Source organism: Oncorhynchus tshawytscha, linkage group LG09, assembly GCF_018296145.1.
Source record: "Oncorhynchus tshawytscha isolate Ot180627B linkage group LG09, Otsh_v2.0, whole genome shotgun sequence".
Taxonomy (NCBI): domain Eukaryota; kingdom Metazoa; phylum Chordata; class Actinopteri; order Salmoniformes; family Salmonidae; genus Oncorhynchus; species Oncorhynchus tshawytscha.
The window spans coordinates 21,472,195-21,499,538 of NC_056437.1; the positions used below are offsets into that span (position 1 = coordinate 21,472,195).

Consider the following 27,344-nt stretch of genomic DNA (forward strand, 5'->3'; position numbering starts at 1 on the left):
TCACGCAAATTGGCCTAACTATTGCATTATCCATTTATAACGGTGTGTATAACTTCTGGCACAATTGCCAGAAAATATAATGCGTTTTGTTTTTTTTCGTCCAAGTGTTCCTTGGGCAGAGTTGTCGAGATCCTCTGTCCAACTTTCATCACTCTTTCCTGACCGATTCATCCACAGCTATGCAAATGCAAAAAAACAAACATGTATTTACAATCACTAGCAGTCAAAGAAATCAAATCGACATCCATTGATGGAAAATGATATGGCGAAAATAATAAGGAACAATTCTATTTAGTTTTGCAACATATGCAAATTCTTTATTAAGCTTTTTTTTATGGCAAAAGCTTTTTTTACATTTGTTTTATGTCGCTACAGGTTACATTGACATTCCTTCTTAATTCGCTGTGAAAAAAAAGGTTAATGTGGACACGGTAGACACATTTAAATATAGCTGTAGACTCATGACATGTTCGCAATTCCATGATCAGAACTCAGTGATCAGAATACAAAAGCTGTCTAGACATAGAGAGTGAATGATGCCTAGGCTAGACTAGATGAGAAGAGACATTTTTTTCTGAGACAAACGAAATCACGCATCAACGTCATTCTCATGGAAATATCCAAGTAAATGCCCAATCGAAAAAAAATAAACGAAAATGCAGCTAGTGTACTGTCATTCCAGGTGCAATGTTTGACATGATTGAGTTAGCTTCAGTTGGCTATAACTAGCAAGTGACAAGGACGTTATCCAGCCTTCATAGCAACCATATTGTTTAGAACATACATCCAATTTATTTGCAAAAATAATTTACGAGTGGGTCGCATCTGTAATAACATGACCAAAAGATCTAACAACCAGATTTTTGTCCAGACTATATTTTTCTGGTGTAATAATGAAATTGTTTGAATTTACTTGTCAAAATAAAGTTTTAATGAAAATATGTTATTCATTGTTATTTTAATATCTTGGTAACCGTTTTATAAAAGCAATAAGAAAGGCGAGCCAGTGCTGTATCATGAATACAGTTACAGGTAAATGGGTTGACTGGCTGTCCTCTATCGTGTCGGGTAGAACAACACCATTTACTTTTGACTGTATTCATGATACAGCACTGCCTCTTGTACCTTATTTCTTAAATTTACTTTAGTCGAAAGCCCTGATTTGCAGAACACTGAGACAAAACCCTGTCAAATGATGACAACCAACATCTGGTAAACAGCGAATGAAAGCATGGGAGCTACCGAGTTGGTGGCAGGGGGGGTTTATAAACAAAATGACAATCTCCAGATATTAACTATACAGTAATTGCAGATCTTTTGGCAGCATATTGTAACAACTATGTCCTTGTTGAAGTCAAATTGCAGGCAGGTGCAGAACATCGCTCAGTCACAGACTATGCTAAAAAAATAAACTGCAAGAATATCCCAAATGAATTAAAGGTGTTAAGTGCATCAGTGTGCATAGACTATGTGCATAGACATAGGTGTATCGTTGTGCGTCATCTACATTCTTGACAGACTGGTGCTTTTTTCATCCTCTTTGATGTGTCACGAAACAGTGTGAAATTGTTTTATCTGACTGTGAAGTGCACGTCAACAGAAAAAAAGCTAAAACAACATTTTCGGGTGGGATTACATTTGCACTGACATGCAAGAGAGAGAGGTGGGCCCCAATCCATCACAAAGAAATACAGAAAAGTTTGACTGTGCCCTTAAAGGTTTTCTTTATACATGCCTGTGTTGTGGGGCCCATGTTGTGCTGAACATCCTATGGAGGGGGAAAAGGTGCTGCATTATTGACAAGCTGCTCTTGTTCGGGTGCTCCTGGGTGCACTAAGCCCTGTGGTGGAAAATAGATTCCGCAGTAAATAGTAGCGATAAGGCACGAGGCCACTGAACCCTGGCGCTCTCCACCTCTAGATCATCGCACAACGCGCTCTGGAGCTTCTCATTGCTCAGCTGATAGGACACTTCTCAGCCACAGCCTTTTATTGATCCATCACCTTTTCATTTAGAGGGCTGTCCAGTCTAAGCCCTGCCTTGCTCTCCACAGCACAGCTCCTTTGCTGGCCAGCCCAGACAGCCATCACTCTTGGTCTTGTTCCCTTCCCCTTTTCTCATCCCCTTATCTCACCGCTGCTGAACAACAACCGAAATGCAAGCAGACATGAAATGAGTTTGTGTACCTCACTCGACATGGCCCTGAAGAAAGGGGTAGGGGGTGTTGAGTAAGCCAAAGGCAGCATCAGCGGTGATTTGATAAGTGTCTGTGTTCGACAGGCGGCAGCTGCGAAGGTGGAGGATCGCACAGCTGTAAGGGCCCCTATCTGCTGCCTACCTCCACTGTTCAGGCGGTCACAGAGAGGAGTAGGAGAGGCTGAGCCCACACTCCTCCTGCCTGTCACAGACAGTCTGAGCTGCCTTGGTACTGCTGTACTGAAGGGGGTAAACATGCCTGCAGCTGGAGAACAGAGCCTGCTCTCTGGCCCCACAACAGCCTGGTGGTACTCGAATACTGGCTATGAATACTGTGCCTATTAAAACCATAAAACCTGCCGTAGCAATATTTATGGATAAGCTTTGTTTACAATAGTGTCAGTGCACACACTTGTTATCTAACGAAATCTGGAAGGATCTACTTGTGACTCCTGTGCCTACACTCATATGTTCCATTTGGAATGAAGCCTATGATTATGTAAGCTCAACCTGCTTTTTGTTTGTTCAAATGAGGTGCTGCCTTGAATTCATCCTATTTTGGATATTTTCCATGGGTACACTCCAATTTTCAAATATCTGTGAGAAGAGCACAATTGGTATTTTCACAATGTCCAAAATCATTTCATGATTTTATTTGACAATGTGTAACAAGGGTATGCATGCTACAGCATGTATTTCATGAAAACTTCAAAGCGAGTCTGATTCTATTGGGTCCCATATAAGCCAAACCTAATGTCTCAGCTTCCATCCTCCCATTGATAATAGAACAAAGCTCTAAATGTATATGTTCTTCATGGAGGCTGAAGGGTTGAGTCATAAATCACCAGTCTCCACCTTCACTGCAAATAGTCTCACATTGCATCTATTATGCAGCTATGTTTAACAAGAAATGTGGATCTGAAGTTAACATGTTAGCGTGCCTTTTGAATCCATCCAAAATCAAGTTTATTGGTTGCGTACAAAGATTTGCAGATGTTATCGCAGGTGCAGCGAAATGCTTATTTCTAGTCCCAACAGTGCGGTAATACCTAGCAAAAGAAATATATGAAATAATAATAATACTAATATCAGAACGAGCAATTGTTCTTCTGTCTCGTGGTTGTTGGTAATCAGGCCTCAAACGTGATGATTGAGTTGGAGACATGCATAGCCACGCATTCATGGGTGGACAGGGAGTAGGTTCCTGCTATGTATGCCTTGCATAACTACACAACTAAAAAAGGTTACAGAGAAAGATGGCATACAGCAGAGAAGAAAGGATGAAAGTGATTTCACACAGATGTGACGATCTTAACGGCCCTCATAAAAACCCTGCATATCTTCCATAGTTCTTCCACATGGTTTATTATGTGGCTTAGCCTATTCAAATATATTGTGGGCTTTGTATGTCACATACACTGAGTGTACACAAACATGTACGAAACATTAGGAACACCTGCTCTTTCCATGACAGACTGACCAGGTGAACCACACCTGTTAAATCCACTTCAATCAGTGTGTATCAAGAATGCCACCCAAAGGACATCCAGCCAACTTGACACAACTGTGGAAAGCATTGGAGTCAACATGGGCCAGCATCCCTTTGGAACGCCTTGTAGAGTCCATGTCCCGACGAATTGAGGGCAAAAGGGGGTGCAATTCAATATTAGGAAGGTGTTCCTAATGTTTTGTACACTCAATGCATACACACACAAATATTAATAATTGTGTTAGATCGTTAAATTCTACTGATCAAACAACATTATATTCAGATATGAATAAACTCTGTCTGTATAAAATATTTTATGTACTTTGGCAGATTAAATTTAAGTTGTACATTGCCAAGCGTCTATGAATCAGCAACGACAACTTGATAAGCATCTCACACTCTCTATTTCTCTCAGCTTCTCTCCATCCCTCTACCATCCCACCCTCGGTTTCTTACTACCATAAGTCTCCTCTACCTTCCCACTCTGAGTGTCCTTGCATCTATCATCTGCCCTCCCCCTCCTTTCCTTTCATCTTTGTGTATTCACAACCACAAACTCAAGAGGGAAATCTGTTTGCACATGGGCGCCTTTGACGATCTGAACTGGGATCTCCTCTGCCCGCCCCCCTCTTCTCTCTCGCTCTTTCTCTCTCCCTCTCTCTCTTTATCACTTCCCCCCTCTCTCTCCCTCTCTTCCCCACTCCTCTCTATCACACACTCCCCTCTCCCACTCCCCTCTTTCTCACACACACCCCTCCCTCTCTCATCAACTGCTGAAGATGTCACACATTGTATTCACAAGAGGAACACACAGTAGATGAGCTATCTGTGAAAGTAGCCCCAACGCTACACTGCTGCATGTATGCATCTAATGATCAGAACAGTACAGTGTCAGAGCATAGCACCCCTCAATGAATACTAATTTAAACACTAAATGATTGTGTAGAGCCATATGCGCGTTGTGCCCGTAGAATCTTATTCCCCATACACATTATGCAACTTTCTGATCACCCAGTTTTAATTTGGATACTAGTTTAGGCTATATGGTATAAGCCCAAACTCTTAGAAAAGGGTTCTTCAGAGGGTTATCCTATGGGGACAGCTGAAGAACGCACAGTTGTGTCAAGTTGCCTGGATGTCCTTTGGGTGGTGGACCATTCTTGATACACACAGGAAACTATTGAGCATTAAAAACTCAGCAGCGTTGCAGTTCTTGACACACTCAAACCAGTGTGCCTGGCACCTACCACTATACCTAATTCAAAGGCACTTCAATATTTTGTCTTTCCCATTCACCATCTGAATGGCACAAACACAATCCATTTGTCAATTATCTCTATGCTTAAAAATCCTTCTTCAACCTGTCTCCTCCCATTCAACTACACTGATTGAAGTTGATTTAACAGGTGACCTGGTTTCACCTGGTCAGTCTATGTCATGGAAAAAGCAGGCGTTCCTAATGTTTTGTACACTCAGTGTACATTCTCAGAAAACAGGGCAAATACAGTTGATCTGCCTCTCGCAAAGCCTGCAGTCTAGAAGCTGATGTTCTAAACCATATTCTGGGAAAACATCAAAGTGAGAAGGTAATCCTTTTGGAAAAAGCTCCTGACTGTGAATACGTGGAAAGGTGCACCTGTAAACTGCTTTAAGCTATGCTATCATAATGTTTTATTCTGTAAACATGTGGGTGACCTGGTGTCTTTGTTCCTCAAGTGATTTGTGATCGGGACTTGAAACAACGCTGACAGAACTGCCTGGCAGTTCAAACTCACTTAATTATGCCATTAGCTCCAGTCAACATAGCAAATGGGTCATCCCACTGAAATGGAGAGAGAGATAGAGAGTAGGTGAAGAGAGGGAGTCTGTAGTAAAACAACTATTTGAGACTGCCAGGCTTAAAAAGCTACAGTACTGATGACATATTGTCCAACACAGTTATCACCATGATATAAACAATAATGATAGCAACTGACTTAGTTATGACACAAACAGTTATGTAGGTAACCTAAGCTTCAATTAGTCAGCTAAACTATTTTCAGAGTCAGCAAAACTCAAAAAGTCCATAGTTATCTAAAAGGAAACAACCCCAAAAAATGAATCCGCACAACACAAATGAACATTGCAAACTCAAGACAAGCATCTGCTATTTACAGCTGATAATGTGTGTCCAAAATATTATCACCCCTTTGGAAAAGCTTCCAGTTTGCTGTAAAACATTGAAGAGGAACCGCAAAATCTAAGACGAAAACTCATTTAGGAGACTGTCTATTTTAAACTGAACCCCAAAAAGGGGAAGCAGGGAAGGAAGGAGGAAAGCAAACAATGGCTTGAAATAGTTTAGAAATGTGTTCCTTTGTGTGGCATTAATCCACATGCAAAGCAAGATTGTCTTCTGTGTTGGGCAACTTGTCCTTCCATGAGACAGGATTTGCTGAAGATGTTTTTTTTGAGAGGAAGATGCTCCAAGTCCTCTGGCCAACAGGGATAAATACAAGAACTGAATGCCGCCAGACAGACTAGTTGAAAACAGACAGCCGAGATCCAATGTAAAAGGATTTGATCCCGTTTCCTGTCAGCTAAAGCTTGATCATATTAATGCACCATACTGTGGTCCACCCCGTCAATATAGTCTATTGGATTAGCTCATACATAAGTCACATTTAATGTCATTGGAGCTCCCTTAAGAAACTCAGATTCTTCCCCATCTATTCTTAGTGTTCCTGACTGAAAAGTGAGCAGCGATATCACTATCATTATGTCACTTCTATCAATAGGGCCTGCTAACATACAGAGGAGGTTGCTTTGGGGAAATCTCATAATATCTGAACTAATCACAATTCCACAAAAATGTGGTTACGGAGCAGAGTGATATTAGAGAGGGCAGGGACAGTGATTCCCTACAGCTTGCTGTATTTTAGCTATGGAAAATGTTTTACTGAGGAAGATAGATAGAAAACTCAATGCTGATTGGTTTACACATGCACACAGTTCAGCAGGTCTCTTGAGCAGCCGGGCTTTTCATGCTCAATGGAAAATGTCTTAGACTATGAATTCTGGTCTTGGTCCTCGAGCAAGTCCAACCCAGCTGGTGGCCTCCAGGCAGAATTGAAATAACCAAATTAATAATTGAATTCAAACCCCCAATCAGACCACAGAGAGGACATCACAGAGATTAAATGGGCAAGTCAATTAGATTGAAATAACTGTCTGACTTTGAGTGACAAGCAAAGCTGTCTTTCTGTGAACAATGAACTCAGTTTTGAGTTTGTATGGTTCTTGACATATACCAAGTAGGCCTAAGGCAAGCTACCAAGGTAGAACAGACACCTGATAGGTCTTAGGTCAGTTAGGATCACCACTTTATTTTAAGAATGTGAAATGTCAGATTAATAGAAGAGAGAATTATTTATTTCAGATTTGTATTTTTTCATCACATTCGCAGTGGGTTTACACTCAATTGGTACTTGGTAGCATTGCCTTTAAATTGTTTAACTTGGGTCAAATGTTCTGGGTAGCCTTCCACAAGATTCCCACAATAAGTTGGGTGAATTTTGGCCCATTCCTCCTGAAAGAGCTGGTGTAACTGAGTCAGGTTTGTAGGCCTCCTTGCTCACACACGCTTTTTCAGTTCTGCCCACAAATTATCTATGGGATCGAGGTCAGGGCTTTGTGATGGCCACTCCAATACCTTGACTTTGTTGTCCTTAAGCCTTTTTGCCACAACTTTGGAAGTATGCTTGGGGTCATTGTCCATTTGGAAGACCCATTTGCGACCAAGTTTTAACTTCCTGACTGATGTCTTGAGATGTTGCTTCAATATATCCACATTATTTTCCTGCCTCGTGATCAACATGATGCTGCCACCCCCACGCTTCACGTTTGGGATGGTGTTCTTCGGCTTGCAAGCCTCCCCCTTTTTCCTTCAAACAACGATGGTCATTATGGCCAAACAGTTATATTTTTGTTTCATCAGACCAGAGGACATTTCTCCCAAAAGTACGATCTTTGTCCCCATGTGCAGTTGCAAAACCATAGTCCATAGTAATCTGGCTTTTTTCATGGCGGTTTTGGAGCAGTGGCTTCTTCCTTGCTGAGCAGCCTTTCAGGTTTCGTCGATATAGGACTCATTTTACTGTGGATATAGATACTTTTGTACCTGTTTCCTCCAGCATCTTCACAAGGTCCTTTGCTGTTGTTCTGGGATTGATTTGCACTTTTCGCACCAAAGTACGTTCATCTCTAGGAGACAGAACCCGTCTCCTTCCTGGGAGGTATGACGGCTGCGTGGTCCCATGGTGTTAATACTTGCGTACTATTGTTTGTACAGATGAACGTGGTACATTCAGGCGATTGGAAATTGCTCCCAAGGATGAACCAGACTTGTGGAGGTCTACAATTATTTTTCTGAGTTCTTGCGTGATTTCTTTTGATTTTCCCATGATGTCAAGCAAAGAGGCACTCAGTTTGAAAGTAGGCCTTGAAATACATCCACAGGTACACCTCCAATTGACTCAAATGATGTCAATTAGCCTATCAGAAGCTTCTAAAGTCATGACATCATTTTCTGGAATTTTCCAAGCTGTTTAAAGGCACAGTCAACTTAGTGTATGTCAACTTCTGACCCACTGGAATTGTGATACAGTGAATTATGAGTGAAATAATCTGTCTGTAAACTGTTGTTGGAAAAATTACTTGTGTCATGCACAAAGTAGATGTCCTAACTGACTTTCCAAAACTATATTGTGTTTACAAGAATTTGTGGAGTGGTTGAAAAACAAGTTTTAATGACTCCAACCTAAATGTATGTAAACTTCTGACTTCAACTTTATGATAGACAGGGACACAACACTGAGTTGTATAAAGGATAGATATTACTGAAACCATGCTATTATATATGGGGTAGGGTTGGGCGGTATCCAGATTTTCACACTTCATACCGTTGCTGTACCATACAGTATACATTATTACCTGAAGTGCCCACAAGGGGCGCTTTTTATTAAATGGTATTGAAAATCATACCATCTGTATTTTTAAAAACCCCAGTAGACAATACAAATGGAATATTGCCCAAGGCTAATATGTGGTGCCAAAAACTTGAGAACTTCTCATTCTGTCCTCTAAATCGTCATGGTAAGTTGCAGCTCTTGTTAAGGGCAGACTAAAAGTGTGGGCTAGACAAAGAGAGGGGCATCATTATTATATGTGACCCACCACCTGGATTCGGTCCTATGCTGCAAAATTTGAAGTAGTGTGTTAGACATGGGCTAAAAGTAGAGACTCCAAGCTATAAAATTGTAAATCATACACTACAGTTGAGGAACAATGAGAAAGTTATTCTGCTTTGAAAGTTGATAAACTTGTAACCCCACTTTTGAGAAAATGTCCCATGAATGTTTTGGTACACCTACTGGAGTGCTCTTTGTTTACACCTATGCAGCATCATTCACACCCTCTTAAGCCTCAGCCCCAACCATCTCGTTAAGGATTCACATTGTAGTAAAAAAAACTAAGATTTCAAACAAAAAGTGATGAAAGTAGTAGCAAAAAGTAGTAGTAAACATTAATTGTATCTAGTCCTTGGCCTATATCCTAATCTGACTTTGGTGCAGGCCATGTTGTTCTTCACATTACCATCTCTGGTCAACACACCCCATATGAAATAAAATCTAAGTTTATTTAACACATGCACAGGACACAGAAGGTGTAAACGGTACAGTGTAATGTTTACTTGCATAGTGGAGTCTTTTGTTTAGACATGTAGCTAGCTAGCTAACTAAACAATAACCATAATCCCAACTCTGATGCCGCGTTCAAAACAACTGGGAACAAAATAATAATAAACTCAGAATTTCATTCCGGGACCTCGGGCCTCTTTCTAGAGCTCCTACAGAGGTCATACATGTAATGTTATCTAGCGAGCCAGCCTGCTAAAGTTAGCTACAGTAGATAGCTAACAGTATGCTTTAACTTGCAATGAAAATGACTTTCTGACCAAATTAGAAGCATATTATATCTGAAAATGTAGCTAAACTCTTACCCATATACATGGATGAACGCTTCTCCCTCATGGATGCCATGGTTGCCCTTAGTTTGATGTGATTTGGAGAGAGGAGTTTTATACAACAGCCTTCTTTCTGTGTTTTCTTTTTGGACTCTCTCTGCATTTGGCAATAATCTCTCTGCTCCCACCAGTCAAAGAGAGTGAGCACGGCACGATCATCCTCCAGAATGTAGTCCATCACAACGTTTTCACACTGTGCTTTGTCGATAGAGCTATTACTTTCAGGGCAGCAATGTTGAGAACAGTAGCTACGTTTATTCAGTTCTTCATGATATATTTTTTTTAAGCCGTGGAAAACAGGATTATCCACACATATTTAGCAGCTCATGTTATAGACAGAAGCATGCTACATAGCAGACCAATCCAAACTCATCTCTCATCCATTATCTCAGCCAATCACAGCAAGCAGAAAGGTTCCTGTATTTTTCGAGGCTAAGCCAACTAGGCTCGTTATTTAGCAATTTTATTCGTATTTACAGATGGCATACAAGTTCGTTATTAAGGCACATGAAAGTTCACATGTTCCACATGTTCCATTTGTGCCCCAAAATATCTTTTGATACACATTTTTACACAAACTTCAAATGCCTCTCCTGTGAAGTAGTGACGTGACACATATGACCTATTTACTTCAGAATTTTCCTTTGTCTACACCCATTCTTTGAGAGTGTCACGTGTGCTCCCTCTCCGGCCTCTAGGTTACCAGGCTGCTTGTTATGGCGCACAGCTGTCACCATCGTTACACGCACCTGCGTGTCATCACTCACCTGGACTCCATCACTTACTTGATTACCTGCCCTATATATGTCACTCCCTTTGGTTCCTTCCCCAGGCGACATTGTTTCTGTTTCCTGTCTGTGCGTTGTTTGTGTTTCTTGTTTAGTATTATGTTTCATTTATTTATTAAAACACTCACTCCCCAAACTTGCTTCCCGACTCTCAGCGCACATCGTTACAGAGAGGGAGCTTTTGAGCATCCTCTGTTCTCTAGCCGAACCTGTCTCCCAGAGAGGCCTGAGATGTCCCACTCTCTCTCAGGCTATGTTTGTGCAGTATTTTTAGGGAGGAATTCATTCAGGTGAAAAAACAAATGCTCTGGCATTATTTATAACATGCATTGTCACGACTGTCTGGAAAGAGATCCCTCTGCATGGGCTGGAAAAGGAATGTGGTTGGAATAGGAACCCCGATTCTGTCTACATTTTTACATTAATGGAGATTAAGATTACTGACATTTTCTTCTCCCACCATACATTCTATAGGTTCCTCATGCTAGCTTTAACAGCAGTTGTCCATACTAAACAGTTAATTGATAGAGTGCTCTAGCAGGAAAATATTGGATAGTTCATTGGGGTGCTAACACATCATGGCGTAGAAATGGACCATGCTTCTGGCCTTCCTGGTTTATGGCGTACAGCAAGTTAGGCCATCAAGTATTCTTGGGAGAGACAGAGTGATGCCATATTTTTTCATGCGTCCATACAGCACAATGCAAATTTACAGGTACAGTAACTGCCAAAATAAAGGAAACAATAACATAGTGTCTTAATAGGGTGATGGGCCACCACAAGCTACCAGAACAGCTTCAATGCACCTTGGCATGGAGTCTACAAGTGCCGTCTCAGGCGTCGCTTCAGAATCTCCCATAAGTGTTCAATTGAGTTGAGATCTGGTGACTAACACACACACACACCCACCCACCCAACCCCCTATCCTTCTTTAAAACCTATCTTTCAAAGTCACTGATACCTCTTCTTCTAGCCATGGTAGCGAAAAATAATAGGCAACTGGGCATTTTTATACATGACCCTAAGCATGATGGTTAATTGACTCAGGAACCACACCTGTATGGAAGCACCAGCGATTCATTCTGCAGACATCTCTGCATACATTGTAATTCCTCACAAAGCTAAGCCTGATCATTGGAAACACCAATAAAACACTTTACATGCTGTATGGGTGTAGTGGTGAGGTTGGACCCAGGCGCAGAGAAGTGACCAGACGAGGAATTGGTGGTTCAAGATAAACATAATACTTTACTGAGGAACGGTAAACAAACGATCACAGTAACACTGGGAAAACAACAAACACTAAGTCTCGAAAACTCACTCAGGAGACAAACGCACACGGCAAACAATTCAAGCTTCTGCAAAGGAAACCAGAAAAAAACCTCTTTTAACAGGTAAATCATAATGAGTAGTAGGACACATCTGAGTGTCATTAATGTCTCTAGGACTGTCTCTGCCGCCCTTTGGTGACAGGTGAAACCATGACAATACCCCCACTTTCTAGGAGTGGCTGAGGTGTGGGCAGAGAGAAGGGACTGGTCCTTACCATCTTGAGTCTGGAGACGGGAGACATGGAAGGATGGCCAGACCCTTATAGACCTGGGAAGCTGGAGACGATAGGAGACCGGGTAGATGCGACTCAGGAGCATGAATGGTCCCATGTAGCGTGGAGCGAGCTTCTGTGAGTCCACCTTTAAAGGGAAGATCATGGGTGGAGAGACACACCCGATGACCTGGTCAGAGGAGCCAAAGAGGCCTTCGGTGTCAGTTTGCCTGGTATTGGTGTCGGGCAGAGGAGTGGAGCAAGGAGGATCGCGCTCTGATCCAGATGGGCGACATCGTCGAATGAATGCTTCGGCTGATGGCTCCCCTGCATCGGCATCTTGTTCAGGAAACGGGGGGCGAACCCGAACTGACACTCAAACGGTGACAATCCAGTGGATGAGTTCAGCAGAGTGTTATGAGCATATTCCGCCCAGAAGAGGAATTGCTTCAATTGCTGGCCTGAGAGGAAACTTCTCCAGCTCCTGGTTGGCCCGCTCCTGGTTGGCCCACCCTGAGGAGAGACTCACTGACGCCCCCAACAGGGAGCAGAAGGCCTTCCAACACCGTGTGACGAACTGGGACCCACAATGTCCTGAGGAAGTCGGTGTAGTCAAAATACATGGGTAATCCTGAGATCAGCGGTCTCCTTCGCTGAGGGCAACTTGGGTAAGGCGATGAAATGGATTGCCTTGGAGAACCGATCGACGACCACCGGGATAGTGGTAAACCCTTGGGATGGAGGTAACCCTGTGATAAAGTCTACGGACAGGTGGGACCAGGGCTGGCTGGGGATGGGCTGAGGTTGGAGCAACCCAGCCGGTCGCTGTCAAGAGGACTTGCTTTGTGCACAGGTGGAACAGACAAAGGATCTCACATCCTCAATCATGTTGGGCCACCAGAATGTCTGCCTCAGGAACTCCAGTGTCCGATTAACCCCTGGATGCCCAGTGAATTTAGAGGTTGGTGTCCCCATTGTAGTACTCCAGAACAGGCTGATTGCGGAACATAAAGTCTGTTCGTGGGACGCCTGCCGGGGTCAGGTTCTCAGGTCTGGGCTTGTCGTACCATGGCCTCAATACTCCATATCACAGGGGCCACAATGCGGGAGCTGGGGATGATGGGCTCGGAGTCCCTCTCCTCATTAAAGACATCATGTTGGCGGGAGGGGGCATCTGCTTTCTGATTCTTGGATCCAGGGAGATAAGCTAGTGTGAAAACAAACTGTTAAAAACAGCCTACCTAGCGTTCAACCTCTTGGCTTCTTGAATGGAGACCAAGTTCTTATAGTCCATCCAGATCACGAAAGGATGAGGTAACCTCCGCAGTAGAGATTCAGCACCCTTCGCACATTCACCTGTCATGCTCCTGTGGGCTCAGATGTGTGTGTCCCAGCTGCATGGGCTCCACAATGCTGTGTTTGGGGGGGCTTGGGGTGCTCAGGAAACTGGGATACTGGGGTAGTGTCAAAAAGGCGCTGTCTCACGTTCTCGGAGGCGGTTGTAGATCCTGATTGCCAGCGTTATCAGGGACTCGAGGTCCTTTGCCAGTTCCCGAGAGGCCAGTTCATCCTTGATAGAGTTAGACAAACCCTGATGGAAAGCGGTAACCAGGGCCTCCGTATTCCACCCACTCTCGGCGGCGAGGGTGTGGAACTCAATTGCCAAGTCAGCCATTGGTCTACCCCTTGGCGGATGTTGAACAGTCAGCTAGCAGCTTCTCGTCCGCCGACTGGGTGGTCGAAGACTAGTTGCAGCTCGGCATGGAAGACTAATACGGAGCTGCAGGATGGTGGCTCTTGTTCCCACACCGCCGTTGCCCACGCCAGAGCCACCCCCCTCAGCTCCCAGCTGTGCCCTGGACACCATATGTGAATAGATTGCCCCCCATCTATCGTCAGAGTTCGTACTATTAGGTGATCTAAACTGGGATATGCTTAACACCCCGGCCATCCTACAATCTAAGATAGATGCCCTGAATCTCATACAAATTATCAAGGAACCTACCAGGTACAACCACAAATTCGTAAACATGGGCACCCTCATAGATATCATCCTGAACAATTTGCCCTCTAAATATACCTCTGCAGTTTTCAACCACGATCTCAGAGATCACTGCCTCATTGCCTGCGTCCATTATGGGTACGACCAACCCTCATCACTGTCAAACGCTCCCTAAAACACTTCTGCGAGCAGGCCTTTCTAATCGACCTGGCCCGGGTATCCTGGAAGGATATTGACCTCATCCCGTCAGTAGAGGATGCCTGTTGGTTCTTTAAAAGTGTATTCCTCAACATCTTAAATAAGCATGCCCCTTTCAAAAAAATGTTGAACTAAGAACAGATATAGCCCTTGGTTCACTCCAGACCTGACTGCCCATGACCAGCACAAAAACATCCTGTGGTGTTCTGCATTAGCATCGAATAGTCCCCGCAATTTGCAACGTTTCAGGGAAATCAGGAACCAATATACAGTCAGTTAGGAAAGCAAAGGCTAGCTTTTTCAAACAGAAATTTGCATCCCGCAGAACTAATTCCAAAAGGTTTTGGGACACGGTAAAGTCCATGGAGAATAAGCGCACCTCCTCCCAGCTGCCCACTGCACTGAGGCTAGGAAACACTGTCACCACCGATAAATCCACGATAATCGAGCATTTCAATAAGCTATTCTCTACGGCTGGCCATGCTTTTCACCTGGCTACCCCAACCCCGGCCAACAGCTCTGCACCCCCCACAGCAACTGGCCCAAGCCAACTGCCCCCCCCCCTCCCCCCGCTTCTCCTTCACCCAAATCCAGACAGCTGATGTTCTAAAAGAGCTGCAAAATATGGATCCCTATAAATCAGCCGGGCTAGACAATCTGGACCCTCTCTTCCTATAATTATCCGCCGCCATTGTTGCAAGCCATATTACTACTCTGTTCAACCTCTCTTTCCTATCGTCTGAGATTCCTAAAGATTGGAAAGCGGCCGCGGTCATCCCCCTCTTCAAAGGGGGGGACACTCTAGACCCAAACTGTTACAGACCTATATCCATCCTGCCCTGCCTATCTAAAGACTTCGAAAGCCAAGTGAACAAACAGATCACCAGTCATTTCGAATCTCACCGTACCTTCTCCGCTATGCAATCCGGTTTTCAAGCTGGTCACAGGTGCACTTCAGCCACGCTCAAGGTCCTTATCAATATCATAACCGCCATCAAAAAAAGACAGTACTGTGCAGCCGTCTTCATCGACCTGGCCAAGGCTTTCGACTCTGTCAATCACCGTATTCTTATCGGCAGATTCAACAGCCTTGGTTTCTCAAATGACTGCCTCGCCTGGTTCACCAACTACTTCTCAGATAGAGTTCAGTATGTAAAATCGGAGGGCCTGTTGTCCGGACCTCTGGCAGTCTCTATGGGGGTGCCACAGGGTTCAATTCTTGGGCCGACTCTTTTCTCTGTATACATCCATGATGTCGCTCTTGCTACTGGTGATTCTTTGATGCACCTCTACTCAGACGACACCATTCTGTATACATCTGGCCCATCTTTGGACACTGTGTTAACAAACCACCAAACAAGCTTCAATGCCATACAACACTCCTTCCGTGGCCTCTAACTGCTCTTAAATGCTAGTAAAGCGAAATGCATGCTCTTCAACCGATCGCTGCCCACACCCGCCCGCCCGACTAGCATCACTACTCTGGACAGTTCTGACCTAGAATATGTGGACAACTATAAATACATAAGTGTCTGGCTAGACTGTAAACTCTCATTCCAGACTCACATTAAGCATCTCCAATACAAAATTAAATCTAGAATCAGGCTTCCTATTTCACGAACAAAGCCTCCTTCACTCATGCTGTCAAACATATTCTCGTATAACTGACTATCCTACCGATCCATGACTTCAGTGATATAATTTACAAAATAGCCTCCAACACTCTACTCAGCAAATTGGATGCAGTCTATCACAGTGCCACCAAATCCCCATATACTTTGTCACCAAAGCCCCATATACTATCCACCACTGCGACTGTATGCTCTCGTTGGCTGGTCCTCACTACATATTTGTCGCCAAACCCACAGGCTCCAGGTAATCTATTAGTCTTTGCTAGGTAAAACTCCGCATTATCTCAGCTTACTGGTCACCATAGCAACACCCGCCCGTAGCACGGTCTCCAGCAGGTATATTTCACTGGTCATCCCCAAAGCCAACAACGACTTTGGCCGCCTTTCGATCAAGTTATCTGCTGCCAATGATTGGAACGAATTGTAAAAATCACTGAAGTTGGAGACTTATATCTCCCTCATTAACTTCAAGCATCAGCTGTCAGAGCAGCTTACCGATCGCTGCAGCTGTACACAGCCAATCTGTAAATAGCCCATCCAACCAAATACAGTTGAAGTCGGAAGATTGCATACACCTTAGCCAAATACATAAGTTTTTCACAATTCCTGACATTTAATACAAGTAAGAATTCCCTGTTTTAGGTCAGTTAGGATCTCCATTTAATTTTAAGAATGTGAAATGTCAGAATAATAGTAGAGAAAATGTTTCATTTCAGCTATTATTTATTTCATCACATTCGCAGTGGGTCACAAGTTTACATACACTCAATTAGTATTTGGTACCATTGCCTTTAAATTGTTTAACTTGGGTCAAACATTTCGGGAAGCCTTGCACAAGCTTCCCACAATAGGTTGGTGAATTTTGACCCATTCCTCCTGACAGAGCTGGTGTAACTGAGTCAGGTTTGTAAGCCTCCTTGCTCGCACACGCTTTTTCAGTTCTGCCCACAAATTTTCAATGGGACTGAGGTCAGTGCTTTGTGATGGCCACTCCAATACCTTGACTTTGTTGTCCTTAAGCCATTTTTCCACAACTTTGGAAGTATGCCTGGGGTCATTGTCCATTTGGAAGACCCATTTGAGACCAAGCTTTAACTTCCTGACTGATGTAATGAGAGGTTGCTTCAATATATCCACATCATTTTCCTGCCATTTATTTTGTGAAGTGCACCAGTCCCTCCTTCTGCAAAGCACCCCCACAACATGATACTGCCACCCCTGTGCTTCACGGTTGGGATGGTGTTCTTCGGCTTACAAGCCTCCCCCTTTTCCCTTCAAACATAACGATGGTCATTATGGCCAAACAGTTCTATTTTTATTTCATCAGACAAGAGGACATTTCTCCAATAAGTACGATCTTTGTCCCCATGTGCAGTTGCAAACCGTAGTATGGCTTTTTATGGTAGTTTTGGAGCAGCGGCTTCTTCGTTGCTGAGTGGCCTTTCAGGTGTCGATATCGGACTCATTTTATTTTGGATATAGAAACTTTTGTACCAGTTTCCTCCAGCATCTCCACATGGTCCTTTGCTGTTGTTCTGGGATTGATTTGCAATTTTCGCACCAAAGTACATTCATCTCTAGGAGACAGAGCACGTCTCCTTCCTGAGTGATGTGACAGCTGCGTGGTCCCATGGTGTTTATACTTGCGTACTAGTGTTTGTATAGATGAACGTGGTATCTTCAGGCGCTTGGAAATTGCTGCCAAGGATGAACCAGACTTGTGGAGGTCTACAATTTCTTTCTGAGATCTTGGCTGATTCCTTTTGATTTTCCGAATGATGTCAATCAAAGAGGCACAGAGTTTGAAAGTAGGCCCTGAAATACATCCACAGTTACACCTCCAATTGACTGAAATGATGTCAATTAGCCTATCGGAAGCTTCTAAAGCCATGACATCATTTTCTGGAATTTTCCAAGCTGTTTAAAGGCACAATCAACTTAGTGTATGTAAACTTCTGACCCACTGGAATTGTGATAGAGTGAGTCATAAGGGAAATAATCTGTAAACAATTGTTGAAAAATTACTTGTGTCATGCACAAAGTAGATGTCCTAAACGACTTGTCAAAACTGGTTTGTTAACAAGAAATTTGTGGAGTGGTTGAAAAACGAGTTTTAATGACTCCAACCTAAGTGTATGTAAACTTCCGACTTTAACTGTACCTACCTCGTCTCCATATTTGTTTTTGTTTTTCTGCTCTTTTGCATACCAGTATTTCTACTTGCACATCCTCATCTGCACATCTATCACTCCAGTGTTAATTGCTAAATTGTAATTACTTTGCCACTATGGCCTATTTATTGCCTTACCTCCTTACTTCAACTGCACACACTGTATACAGATTTTTCTATTGTGTTATTGACTGTACGTTTGTTTATCCCATGTGTAACTCTGTGTTGTTGTTTTTGTCGCACTGCTTTACTTTATCTTGGCCAGGTCGCAGTTGTAAATGAGAACTTGATCTCAACTGGCCTACCTGGTTAAATAAAGGTGAAATATATATATATTTTAAGTCTCTCAAGCTCACGAAGGTATATTAAATTGCTACTGTGCTGAGTTTCGTAGACGTAAGCTGTATTGCACTTGTTTAAAAGAGCAAGTTTAATGTTGTGAAGCTGACAGCTGTAAGCCTTCGTTATTATTCTGTTTTTAAGTTAAAGGTTACTCTTCTACCATACTGAGTGGGTATGCAAATGCTTGGTGCACTCTGACCAGATTCATGGTAGAATAACAAAGAACAGTTTTTACTCTGAAAACCCTGATGGCATCATGTTTTATCTCTGAAAGTTGTAGGAGCACTTTCTTTGTACATCAATATATCGCAACACAAGAGTTCTGGCACCAGTTTTTTGTCTGTGTCCATAGTTTATACACACATTGTCCACATACCAACAGCATGGGCTCCGTCTGTTCACATGGAGATAGGAGGGAAAATATGCCAATGTACCCCTGATAAGTGATGGAGCCGATCAAGGGTAGCATTCCAGAGAGACATCAGAGACTGTAACGTTCTTTGTTTCACGGAAACATGGCTCACTCGAGACATCTGATCTGAGTTGGTAAAGCCACCTCGTTTCTTCACGCATCGCGCCGACAGAAACAAGCATCTCTCTCTGGTAAGAAGAAGGGCGGGGGTGTATGCCTTATGATTAACGAGACATGGTGTGATCATAACAACATACAGGAACTCAAGTCCTTTTGTTCACCTGACTTAGAATTCCTTACAATCAAATGCCGACCGCATTATCTACCAAGAGAATTCTCTTCGATCATAATCACAGTCGTTTATATTCCCCCCTAAGCAGACACATCGATGGCCCTGAAAGTACTTAATTCGACTCTATGTAAACTGGAAACCACATATCCTGAGGCTGCATTTATTGTAGCTGGGGATTTTAACAAGGTTAATCTGAGACAAGGCTCTCCAAATTCTATCAGCATATCGATTGTGCTACCAGGGCTGGCAAAACCCTAGATCACTGTTATTCTAACTTCCGCAACGCATATGAGGCCCTCCCCCGCCCTCCCTTCGGAAAAGCTGACCACGAATCCATTTTGTTGCTCCCATCCTACAGACAGAAACAAAAACAGGAAGCACCCGCGCTCAGGTCTGTTCAGCGCTGGTCTATTAAAACATTCCCCAACCAGAAACCACGCATTCAAGATTCAGGACAAGGTGACCGGAAACATGACCGAATACAAACAGTGTAGCTATTCCCTCTGCAAGTCAATCAAACAAGCTAAGCGTCAGTGTAGAGACAAAGTGGAGTCGCAATTCAAAGGCTCAGACACGAGAGGTATGTGGCAGGGTCTACAGTCAATCACAGAGTACTTGCTCCCAGACAGAATAAAAACAACTTCTTTGCTCGCTTTGAGGAAAATACAGTTCCACTGACACGGCCCGCTACCAAAACCTGCGGGCTCTCCTTCACTGTAGCCAACATGAGTAAAACATTTAAACGTGTTAACCCTCGGAAGGCTGCATGCCCAGACGGCATCCCCGGCCGCGTCCTCAGAGCATGCGCAGACCAGCTGGCTGGTGTGTTTACGGACATATTCAATCAATCCTTATCCCAGTCTGCTGTTCCCACATGCTTCAAGAGGGCCACCATTGTTCCTGTTCCCAAGAAAGCGAAGGTAACTGAGCTAAATGACTATCGCCCTGTAGCACTCACATCCGTCATCATGAAGTGCTTTGAGAGACTAGTCAAGGACCATATCAACTCCACCCTATCTGAGACCCTAGACCCACTCCAATTTGCTTACCGCCCCAATAGGTCCACAGATGACGCAATCGCCATCACACTGCACAGTGCCCTATCCCATCTAGACAAGAGGAATACCAATGTAAGAATGCTGTTCATCGATTACAGCGCAGCATTTAACACCATAGTACCCTCCAAACTGTGTGTGAGTGTTGTGTCAGGAAAATAACCTCACACTCAATGTCAACAAAACAATGGAGATGATCGTGGACTTCAGGAAACAGCAGAGGGAGCAGCCCCTTATATACATTGACGGGACAGTAGTGGAGAGGGTGGAAAGTTTTAAGTTCCTCGGTGTACACATCATGGGCAAACTGAAATGGTCCACCCACACAGACAGCGTGGTGAAGAAGGCGCAGCAGCGCCTCTTCATTATCAGGAGGCTGAAGAAATTCGGCTTGTCACCAAAAACACTCACAAACTTTTACAGATGCACAATCGAGAGCCTGGTACGGCACCTGCTCCGCCCATAACCGTAAGGCTCTCCAGAGGGTAGTGAGGTCTGCACAACGCATCACCGGCTGCAAACTACCTGCCCTCCAGGACACCTACACCACCCGATGTCACAAGAAGGCCAAAAACATAATCAAGAACAACAACCACCCGAGCCACTGCCTGTTCACTCCGCTATCATCCAGAAGGCGAGGTCAGTACAGGTGCATCAAAGCGGGGACCAAGAGACTGAAAAACAGCTTCTATCTCAAGGCCATCAGACTGTTAAACAGCCATCACTAACATTGAGTGGCTGCTGCCAACATACTGCCTCAACTCTAGCCACTTTAATAATGGAAAATTTGATGTAATCAATCTATCACTAGCCACTTTATATAATGCTTACATACCCTACATTACTCATCTCATATGTATATACTGTACTCTATACCATCTACTGCATCTTGCCTATGCCGTTCGGGCATCACTCATTCATATATTTTTATGTATTCATTCCTTTACACTTGTGTGTGTATAAGGTAGTTGTTGTGAAATTATTAGGTATTACTGCACGGTCGGAACTAGAAGCACAAGCATTTCCCTACACTTGCATTAACATCTGCTAACCATGTGTATGTGACAAATACATTTGATTTGATTTGATTTGGATATCACATGATGTCAATACAAAGATAAGGCATTGAAATGTTTGTTTTTTTATTGATTATTATGATTGCCGGCTCTGCTCCAATCACTAAATACTGCCAAATTGCACAGCCATGACAATAATCACAATAACATACAGGCTCCAGTTTATTACTGCTTTTATAAAAACATTTTTTTACATCAACAATGAATAAATAGTTCAGGCAGCAACCCTCATGTAAGCATTAATTTTTTGCAGCTCGTCATTTTCACACCTAGTCAATAATTATTGGCTTTATTAAAAAAAGCTGATGATTGCTTTAACTACAGGTTTGACTTGCTGAGGGTATTATGAAACCTAAAGGCTTCGTCTGCAAGGAAGGCAGATGATCCATTTTCAAACCTTCTACACTGAGAAAAAACACTGAAATATTGCTGAAGCTCTTCATTGTCTCTATCGATCACTTCTATGAAACTTTCTACAGAAATATGCCTACAGAATTGTAATTTTCGTGAATGTTTGCAGTCTAAACCTATACAGCCGTGGCCAAATGTTTTGATAATGACACAAATATTAATTTCCACAAAGTTTGCTGCTTCAGTGTCTTTAGATATTTTTGTCAGTTGTTACTATGAAATACTGAAGTATAATTACAAGCATTTCATAAGTGTCAAATATTTGCAGTGTTGACCCTTCTTTTTCAAGACCTCTGCAGTCCAACCTGGCATGCTGTCATTACATGTACTGTAATTGGGATTTTTCCTGGGATGCATTTACGATGCAGAGAAGAGGTATGAACCATCACCTTCAAGCTCTTCTGAAAAGCCCATCAGCGTCAGAATAACAAAGTAGCTAGTAGCTGTGCAACCTTTTGAGTCTGACTTTCTTCAGAATTATTCTCAGTTGACATTACTTTAATTGGCATAAATACATTTGTTAAGATGCTCCCTCTTTCCCCTTACCCAGTCAGGAAGCTCAAGCCTGGGGGTATCAGGGCCTGAAATCAGCAAGGATAGATTACAAGTTGAAAGTCTTAATGCTGCATTACTTATTTATTGAAACACTGAATATTGGTTTACTGGTACATGCTCCTATGTCATCAATGTCATAATAATCATCAAACTCTCACAGACCCATTTACCATCACAAAACGCCTTAATGCATCACAGAGCTCTGCCTATAATAACTTGAATGGACCATGAACCAAAATGTGTTATAAATTAAAAGGAGGTAGTAAATCCCATCGGTTTAATTCGAACTCCATTGAGCAGCAATGTTCAGTTTATGTGGAAACCATTCACAGCACAGTCAATGGTCTGTGACTTCACGCTACAATACCCAAGCAAATAAAGTAAAAACACAGGTTTAACCATGCAGGTGTGTGTGATATCTAGTTGATGATGTACATTTGCCACACCCTAATTCCCCCCTAAAATGGCTGCTTCCATTTGGCTCAATTATCAATCAACCAAACCATTCCTCCCTTCCTCTGCAACACGCATAATAATGAGAAGAACATGCCTTCCACCAATAAACCACCAACATACCCTCCACCCTCCCAGACACTTTCATGGTAGATACCGCCCGTCCGTGTCCACGACTGATTGAACCATAAAGTCTCCAGCGAGCTAATGGAAAGGGCCCACCCACAGCATGCTCACACACAGGAATGGATTCAACCCTTCTGCAATTAAAGCTAATATGAGGCCAAAGGCGTAGCCTAATGGATTTCAATAAAGGAGGCTGGCTGCAACAGACAATTGGGACGTTGATTTATGTGTGCTGAACTGTGGAGGGAGAGTGGTTGATGTACAGGAAGCACTGTGAGGAGCTGTGCACATCTCAGTGGTTGTTTCTCCTAGAGGGACATCATGCACTGCTGAGTGTAATGACTACAGGCTCAATCTTTCAAAGGTGATGGGTTTGGGGATGGATTGACCTTTACACTGACGAGATTCCTGTTTCCACTCAACATACCATATCATATGAGCATTTGTCTGATCTTTAAACCTGACCAAACACAGCAGAGCCATAACAGAGGAGTTACGATTATTTAATTGGATAACAAAGGATTCATGCCTTGTTCTCATTTGCAAAAACATTCTATATTTACAGTGCAGGCTGTTCAGGGTCTTTCCTCCAGTAAGTAAGAATGAAAAATACACAGTACACCACTTACATGATTTATAAACAATTGCCAGTGGATTCCAGATTATTACTCACTTCCTACAGACAATGGTGTAACTGTGCACACTATAGGAAACAGAAACAATAGCTATACCTGTCATGCTTGTCATATTACATAATACCACAAACACTATGTCTATACAGACATATTGAACAAACTCTTGATAACCGGCTATCCATTCCTCCTGCATCCTCACTGTCTTTTATCCTATAATCTTTGCTCTTGCTTCCACACACACCAACAGGCACGACAACGCCTCTTCCCCCTCAAGAGGCTGGAAAGACTGCTAGGCACTACAGAGGGTAGTGCATACTGCCCATCACTGGGACCGAGCTCTGTACCAGACAGTGTCAGAGAAAGGCCCTAAAAATTGTCAAAGACTCCAGCTAGCCAAGTCACAGACTGTTCTCTCTATTACCGCACGGCAAGCAGTACTGATGTACCAAATCTGGAACCAACAGGACCCTGAACAGCTTCAAACCCCAAGCCATAAGACTACTAAATAGTTAACCAAATAGCTACCCAGACAATCTGCATTGACCCTCTTTGCACTAACTCGTTTGATTCATCACATACGCTGCTGCTGCTGCTATTTATTATCTATCCTGTTGCCTAGGCACTTTACCCCTACCTATATGTATATATCTACCTCAATTACCTCATACCCCTACACATCAACTTGGTACTGTTACTCTGTCTATATAGACAAGTTATGGTTACTCAATGTGTACTTGTTCTTCATCTTACTATTTTTTCTATATTTTTCTCTCTGCATTGTTGGGAAGGGCTAGTAAGTAAGCATCTCACTGTTAGTCTACACCTGTTGTTTACTAAGCATGTGACAAATAACATTTGATTTGATGGTTTTCACCATCTGCTCTCAAGTATTCTCCATGTCTCTAATGAGTCTAATCCAACACCCTGTTTGCAATATCTCGCATATTCTCTCTCTCTCTCTCTCTCTCTCTCTCTCTCATTCTCTCATTCACACACACTTCACACCCTAGTTTCTTGCTGTCTAGATTTCTAGCACACACTTAGACACTTCCAACCTATGCTCTCTCCCTATCTCTCTATTCTTTCTCCGCTTCCTTTGAGCTATGGATCGTTTGATGTATTTTCATCACACTGGGCATTTGGTTGGGATTATTATTCATTATTCAGGACTGTTCTCCTCTACCCCCCAGCTGGTGTGATAGACAGGGATCCAGCCTGGCAGCCTCCCTCCCTGGGTCTGGTGGTGAATCACACTTTATGTATTGTGACCTGGGCTCTCCAGGAATTAACATTTAAGAGGCGTGCAGTGGCATCCCACATGCACAGACAGAAAAAGAACAAAGACAAAAGTAGGCATGCACTCACTCATACAAACAAGAAACCATATTATTTCATTGCTATTAGGTAAGGCAAACACCCCGCCCAATCCCCAACTCCCCAGTCCCCAAATCCCCACTGCGTGACTAGATGAGATATACAAAATGAGCAGTGAACACTGATAAATCATTTTCATAAGCTCTGGTGGTCTTCGCCAACATTTAGGACGACATGGGTGATTGGTCACCGTGCACAATAGTCTCAAAGGCGCTGGTAAAAAAAAAAGAGAGAGCGATAGAGAGATAAAGCTTAGTGCAAACAGAACCCCCCCACACACTTTTTTATCTGACAAATGGAGCCCTTGGGATGTCACGTGTTTACACATTGATTATTTTTTGGGTAACTATAAAACAACATTACATGTTTACTATGCATGTTTTATGTGTTCCAACTATCATGCAACATTAGGCTACAATATCATTTTAAAAGATAAACGTCGAAAAATACTTTGCTTATTATATATCTATTAGCCTACATTGGCATGTTACAGGCTGTATCTTCTCATTTAAACAAGTTAAGTACACATTAAGTAGGCCTAGGCTATACATCAATACGTTGTGTTCAGACTTACAATAGCAAGCACTGATATTTATATAATATGTTTCTGTAAATCAACATAAAATCGTCTGCAAATTGAATCAGAGTTTGCTAAACCAGTAAAAGACTAACAAACAAGCAAACACACGACACATTCGGATCTGATGTAAACGAATCCCATACGTACCTCGGATAAAAACGGACTTCATTTTGGAGATAGATTCCAAAAGAAGGCACCTCTTGTGTGCGTGGTAAAATACTTGTTCTCTGCTTGAAAAGCAAAGACCCTGTTCAGAGGGATAGCAGTGGAAAATCCAGGGCACCGTCCATGAAAACTTTAGCCCAAGGTTTTAACATAGAAGCGAGATGGAGAACGCAGTCTCCTCTTCGCACCACGCTTAGTCATTTGAGAGGTGCGCAGGGAACAAATCCTCCGATTTACATCCGAATACAGGCAACCCAAAGGAACGTCTCCAAACGGACCACATAAACGCACGGGTGGCAGCAATCCAATGGGCTACAGAATTAAAACCAGCAGCTGTCCACGGTTAAGAACAGTCATATATCCAATCATCCTTCGTGTGGTTTCCAACGCAGAGTTATCCTAGATGAGTAGTTCATTGTCGGTTGGCTTGTGAAGGTGGGGATCCAAAGACCTGCGCATCTCTAGCAACTTAGAACAAGCTAGGGCAGTGGGGAGATGCAGGCGCGCGGGCGTCTTTTTGAGCCAGAACGTGAGGAGGCAACTGAGATCATGGACTCATTTACACGGGCAGCCCAATTCTGATATTTTTTTTCCCCTAATTGGTCTTTTGACCAATCACATCATATCTTTTGACATCTGATCTATTTCAGAGCTGATCTGATTGGTTAAAATACCTATTAGTGAAATAAATATCAGAATTGGGCTGCTTTTGTAAACGTAGCAAATATGTTGGTGTTGCTGAACTTCTCTGTACTCTTTGATCACAACCCATATCCTTGAACAACAACCACATACACGCAGAACCGATGATCGCAACAAACGACATCCACCTGGCAAAAACTGGTTGTATCAACGTTGTTTCCACGTCATTAAAAAACACACAAAGCAACAATATGATGACTATGAATCAATGTGGAAAACTGATTGGATTAGTGAAAAGACTACTGTTTTTTTTACCCAACTTTTAACCTAAATCCAATGGCATGGTGACATTTGTTGTTGATTTAACGTTAAATTCACGTTGACAACACAATCAAATGTAAATCACAACTAGACGTTGAAATGATGTCTGTGCCCAGTGGGTAATACGCATCTCAGTACCATTATGTGATGGACAGCAAACAAATTGTATATTTATATTTAGTGATAGGTGTTGGTAGTGCTCTTGATTTATCTCGACCAGTTTAATTGATTGTAAACACGACATAAAAAACGAGCTTATATCATAGGCTAGTCGTAATGATAGGTGAGTATGAGATCTTCCTATCAGGCTATTCTAAATTAAGAGAGAGAGACGCCTCCCAGCGGTGGTGCACGTCCCTGACTGTACTGTCTCAACAAGCCTATATTATATATTATCCATGTTGCTGTAAAAAAAAAGAAAAAGCACACCATTTAATAGAAGCGTATCAATCGTTGTTTCATGAAATGTTTGCCACAGAGAAGACAAACATGTTTTTTCTATGAATGTCTGTAAAACACACTTCAACAGAGATTTATGTTTTTGTCTTTTCCGCCTTGCCTCATTGTGTTTATGCTAATCAGCACCATGGACAGCGCACGTATCCACCGCGCTCTTTCCCTTCGAGACGAGTAAACTTGAGGCTATCCTGCAGTAAGGAGTGCAGACGAGAACACTGGCTGTTGTAATTACTAGTCCTGTTTCCATGATAGATGGATGATTTGGCTCCATGTGTTTAATGAACACTGTGTGCAAGTAACAGCAGGCCTAGCTCATGCAATACTAAACGGAACACTATTTTGCGCCATAGAAAACATAAACTCAT

The 27,344-nt window shown here is 42.8% G+C and overlaps 1 protein-coding gene across 1 annotated transcript in view; it reads right to left on the reverse strand.

Moving 5' to 3' along the window:
* Positions 1–26,067, reverse strand: part of LOC112259321 (reticulon-4 receptor-like) — a 43,843-nt gene extending 17,776 nt beyond the window's left edge. Inside the window, exon 1 of the mRNA XM_024434035.2 lies at positions 25,540–26,067. Within this exon, the coding sequence (XP_024289803.1) occupies positions 25,540–25,561 (22 nt within the window). The 5' untranslated portion in view covers positions 25,562–26,067. The remainder of the gene's footprint in view (positions 1–25,539) is intronic.
* Positions 26,068–27,344: the final 1,277 nt, after the last annotated feature.